This window comes from Saccostrea cucullata, unplaced genomic scaffold (assembly GCF_032062105.1).
Source record: "Saccostrea cucullata isolate Sc308-1 unplaced genomic scaffold, CSIRO_AGI_Scuc_v1 ctg1711, whole genome shotgun sequence".
Classification (NCBI taxonomy): domain Eukaryota; kingdom Metazoa; phylum Mollusca; class Bivalvia; order Ostreida; family Ostreidae; genus Saccostrea; species Saccostrea cuccullata.
In genome coordinates, this window is record NW_026924079.1 from 195,001 (window position 1) to 200,569 (window position 5,569).

Consider the following 5,569-nt stretch of genomic DNA (forward strand, 5'->3'; position numbering starts at 1 on the left):
CCTTATTCAATACTTTTTATCAAAAGATAGAGTCTGTGCAGACCTGGCCTGGGGCAATAAAACTTAAGACGAGCTCAGTTTTGATCTCAGTCTCCATTTTCCACTATATATTTCTTAGGAAAATGTGAGACTGAGATCAAAAGTGAGCATGTCTAAGTTTTATGGTCACCAGGCCTAGGTTGAATATTTTCCAATCAGAATATTATTTCAGTATCAAAATACATGTATGATTAATCAAGAAGTCTGTGAGACAATTCTCACTAGTAATACCCCCACTCTGATGTGAATATACACTGTCATGTTAATCTACACAATTCAGTTATGGGCAGATGCAGATATAGGAAGATGACATCAGATTTACATAAAAACAAGATGTGTTTTTGAAACACTGATGCCTGCGTATGGCAACATAGCGAAGGTTAAGCTTTCTCAAATGCAGATCAAATATGTGGGTACCTAAAGTAAGGCCTTTTCACAAGAAAAACAAATGTGAAATATATAACCCTAGCACCACCTGTTCAAGGGTTATGACCAAGGTTAACATTTTTAAAGGTAGGACAAACTCCAGGGTCAAGGTCAAAAGGTCAATGTCATTGGTTTCAAAAGAGATGTCTTGTCACAACAGGATTACATATGTGAAATATGAAAGCTCTAGCCCCTACTGTTCAAAAGTTATGGCCAAGGTTAAAGTTTGTAAAAAGTAGGTCAAACTCCAAGGTCAAGGTCAAAGGGTCAAAGTTGTTGATATCCAATGAAAGGTCTTCTCACAAAGATTATATATTTGAAGTATGAAAGCCCTAGCCATTACTGTTCAAAACTTATGACCAAGTTTAAAGTTTTTTTTCATAAGTATGGAAATCTCCAAGGTCAAAAGTCAAAATTCCTGGCTTCAAGTGAAAGGTCTTGCTGAAAAGAATTGATATTTGAAATATGAAATTCCTAGTATCTACCATTTAAAAAGTTTCGCCAAAGTAAAAGTTTGGAATTTTTGAGTAAAAGTGGGTCAAACTCCAAGGTCAAAGGGTCAAGGTTCTTGGTATTAAATGAAAGGTCTTGTCACAAGGATTAAATATGTAAAGTATGAAAGTCCTAGTCTTAACCTTCAAAAATTATGGTTAAGGTTGTATTTCTAAAGTAGGTCAAACTCCAAGGTCAAGGTTCTTGGTATCCAATGAAGCGCCTCTTCATAAGGATTACATATGTGAAGAATGAAAGCGCACGCACTTTTTTTACAAGGTTAATGTTTTTTTCATAATTAAAGAAATCTCCAAGGTCAAGGTCAAAAGGTCAAAGTTGTTGGCATCCAATGTAAGGTCTTGCCACAAAGACTACATATGTCAAGTATAAATGTCCTGGTATCTACTTTCCAAAAGATATGGCCAAAGTAAAAGTTTGAAATTTTTGTGTAAATGTGGGTCAAACTCCAAGATCAAGGTCAAAAGGTCAAATTTGGTGGTACCCAAAGAAAGTTCTTGTCACAAGGAATACACATGTGAACCACTGAATCAAAAGTTATGGGCAAGGTTAAAGTTTTTGTGGACAAACAGACAAACAGACAGAGAGACAGATAGACAGATGCACACGACATAAACTATATACCCCTGAAACTTCGTTTACGGGGGCATAATAAATCCAATCATATGGCATGCCTCAATTAATAAAGTATGTGCTAAAATTTCAAGCATCTGTATAAATGAGTAGTTGCTGAGAAAACTGCGACGAAAATTTGTTATGTATGAAATGGACAGATGCACAGATAAACAGGAATTTGACATCAGATTTGAGCAACAAGAGGCCCATGGGCCAAATCGCTCACCTGAGCACATGGGCTAGTTAAAAAACACAAATTAGCTTAGTATTAAGAAGCTGACTTGTTGGGGGAGGGGGATTTGAATTTTCTAATACTTGAGAATGTCACTATATAAACAAAGCATACATGTATAATTTTGCCATACTTGAAAAGAAGATTTTCAAAGATTTTTCCATTATACATATTACTCGATCTCCCATTGTGACCCCTGGCTAACCCCCCCCCCCCCATTATTTGAATTAATTTAAATGTTCACTACTTGCAGATGCACATATCTCAATTTGACTAAACAAAATATTATTTTCTGGAGAAGATTTTTTCCTGTATATTCTTATGCAAAATTTTGAGTCCTCATTGTCACCACATCCTAATCCTAGGGGTCATGATTTGAACAAACTTGAATCTACACTACCTGAGGATGCTTCCACATGAGTTTCATCTTTCCTGGCCCAATGGTTCTGGAGAAGATTTTTAAAGATTTTTCCTACATAATCCTATGTAAAACTTTGAGCAACCATTGTGGCCCCACCCTACCCCCTGGGATCATAATTTGAAAAAACTTGAATCTACACTACCTGAGGATGCATCCACATGAGTTTCATCTTTCCTGGCTCAATGTTTCTGGAGAAAGAGATTTTTAAAGACTTTTCCTATATATTCCTATGTAAAACTTTGATCAGCCATTATGTCCATGCCCTACCCCCAGGGGTCATAATTTGAACAAACTTGAATCTACACTACCTGAGGATGCTTCTACATGAGTTTCATCATTCCTGGCCCAGTGGTCCTGGAGAAGAAGATTTTTTAAGATTTTTCCTATATATTCCTATGTAAAACTTTCATCAGCAATTGTGACCCTGCCCTACCCCCAGGGGTCATGATTTGAACAAACTTGAATCTACACTAACTGAGATTGCTTCCATATGAGTTTCATCTCTTTTAGCCCAATGATTCTAGAGAAGAAGATTTTTAAAGATTTTTCCTATATATTCCTATGTAAAACTATGATCGGCCATTGTGGCCCTGCCCTATCCCCGGGGGTCATGATTTGAAAAAATTTGAATCTATACTACCTGACAATGCTTCCACATGAGTTTCGTCTTTCCTGGCCCAATGGTTCTGGAGAAGAAGATTTTTAAAGCAATAAGAGCTGTATCTTTGAGAATTTTATTTTTATGGTAATACTGTAAAAGCACAAATATTCGTGGGGGATTAAATTTCATTTATTTCATTGTTAACAATTATCAATGAAATTAAATCCCACATGGAACTTTATATGACTATATATTGAATAGGCTTACTCTCAAAACAACGAAATTAAATGCCCATGAAACTATTTTTGTTGACAAATCAAAGCAAATTTTATCCCCACGAAAATTTGTGCTTCTACAGTTGTGCTATTATGATTTTCTGTACAACCGTACATACAGTTTTATATAAGAAATCATTATTGTACTAGACGACAATAATTCAATTTTGCTTCAATCAAAGCTAATAAAGAAATTTCCATCGCAAATATGAGCAACAGAAGTTTATAAATAATTTATCTTTCTGTCATTAAGTTAGTTAATTACAAATTTTCAGTAAAATTTTCCGATGTCAAACATGCAGCTCATATTGCTTTAAAGATTTTCCCTATATATTCCTATGTAAAAATTTGATCAGCCCGCCCTACCCCCAGGAGACTTGATTTGAACAAACTTGAATCTACACTACCTGAGGATGCTTCCACATGAGTTTCATCTTTTCTGGTCCAGTGGTTCTTGAGAAGAGAATTTTAAAGATTTTTCCTATATATTCTATGTAAAACTTTGATCGGCCATTGTGGCCCCACCCTACCCGGTCATGATTTGAATAAACTTGAATCTACACTAACTGAGGATGCATCCACATGAGTTTTATCTTTCCTTGCCCAGTGGTTCTTGTGAAGAAGATTTTTAAAGATTTTCCTCTATATTCCTATGTAAAACTTTGATCAGCCATTGTGGCCCAACCCTACCCCTGGGGGTCATGCTTTGAACAAACTTGAATCTTCACTACCTGAGGATGATTCCACATGATGAGTTTTATCTTTCCTGGCCCAGTGGTTCTTGAGAAGAAGATTTTTAAAGATCTTTCCTATATATTCCAATGTAAAACTTTTAGGGATGGGTACCCCAAAAATTTCGTATTGCGATATATCACGATTTTTTCCCCACAATATCATGATAATATCATGATATTTTTAAAAGCAGTTTTTACAATGATTTTATATCAAAAGTCATTATTTTTCTTAAATATGCTAGAAAACAAAATTTTACTTTCTTGAAATTTTTATGTATATAAAATCAATTATGTTTGGACAGTAAGTTGCTGTTCTTTTCCCTTTTTACAACATTTTTTATACTTCCTGTAATTGTAATTTGAAAGATTGAGCGAAAAAATGAATAATTTCTGGACTTTATAATATGTACCTAAAGACCGGTATTTAGGAAACCGTATCACAATACGTATCACACAACAAAAAATTGTGATATACCGGTATACCGATAAAATAGCACATCCCTAAAAACTTTGATAGCCATTGTGGCCCCACCCTACCCCTGGGGGTCATGATTTGATTAAACTTGAATCTACACTACCTGAGGATGATTCCACATGAGTTTCATCATTCCTGGCCCAGTGGTTCTTCAGAAGAAGATATTTTTTGAAAATGCCATTAATTTTTCACTAATTCATAATTATCTCCCCTTGGAAGAGGGTGTGGCCCTTCATTTAAAGAAACTTGAATCCCCTTTACCTTAGGATACTTTGTGGCAAGTTTGGTTGAAATTGGCCCAGTGGTTCTTGAGGAGAAGATAACAATGTGAAAAGTTTACGATGATGACAACGACAGACAAAGGACAAATTTTGATCAGAAAAGCTCACTTGGGCCTTTGGCTCAGGTGAGCTAATAAATATAAGAAATAAGAATGACATGAAGTGGGTATGTGATCAAATATACTATAACACCCTTCGGGCATTACAGAATTCGATCATGTGACCGACTTCATGTCATACCCCAATGAAACTCTGAAAATGATATCTTATTTTTCTTAATTGAAATTATAAAGGATGATCATGATAATAAACTAGAAAATCATGTACTTTATTAAATTTTTGTGTCTTAAAAAATCTCAGAAGCTTGGATGGAAGGGGTACACCATCCATTCGTCAGGTTTTCATGTTTGTGACATTTTCTACTGTCTGGTACATGTAGATTCGTCGCTTCCAATCTATTAGATACATGTATCCTTGTACTTACGTATTTGACATCGATGGTATGATTAGATGTCGGACAACAACATAATCTGCATAAAATATCGCAACATATGTGATCACCAAACATACAATTCCACAAAAATCTCTTCTTAACACAGCCATTTCAGAAAGAAAGCAATATTCCCCTATAGTTTCACTAAATCAGTAAATGTTTTTTTTAACATTTATAAATCAAATCGGAAGTCATCAGCAGTGTAATAAATACAGTTACCAGAGAAGGAAGCATTCCGGGATCTCAAGTTGTAGTGAGTTTTGCTAAGGCTATTTAAAATTAATTCTATGTTTAACGTCATTCGCGCGTGTAGGCCGTAGGTTTTGGAGAACAGTCGTCTTTGAAAAAAAACCAAACAATTCGGAATTCCGTATGTCCGTTCCGGTTTGGTTCTACATTTAGCTACTGAATTCTGCATCCCGTAGCGGAAACATACTAAAGACTAGTCCCCTTGGCTGTCTCCGTAA

The 5,569-nt window shown here is 35.4% G+C and overlaps 1 protein-coding gene across 2 annotated transcripts in view; it reads right to left on the reverse strand.

The window, feature by feature from the left end:
- Positions 1–5,275, reverse strand: part of LOC134265656 (palmitoyltransferase ZDHHC7-like) — a 142,211-nt gene extending 136,936 nt beyond the window's left edge. Inside the window, exon 1 of one of the 2 annotated variants that reach the window (XM_062747879.1) lies at positions 5,094–5,275. In XM_062747879.1, coding sequence (XP_062603863.1) covers positions 5,094–5,212 — 119 coding nt within the window. In that variant the 5' untranslated portion in view covers positions 5,213–5,275. The remainder of the gene's footprint in view (positions 1–5,093) is intronic. The other variant, XM_062747878.1, reaches the window with a different exon arrangement.
- Between the last annotated feature and the right edge of the window lie 294 nt (positions 5,276–5,569).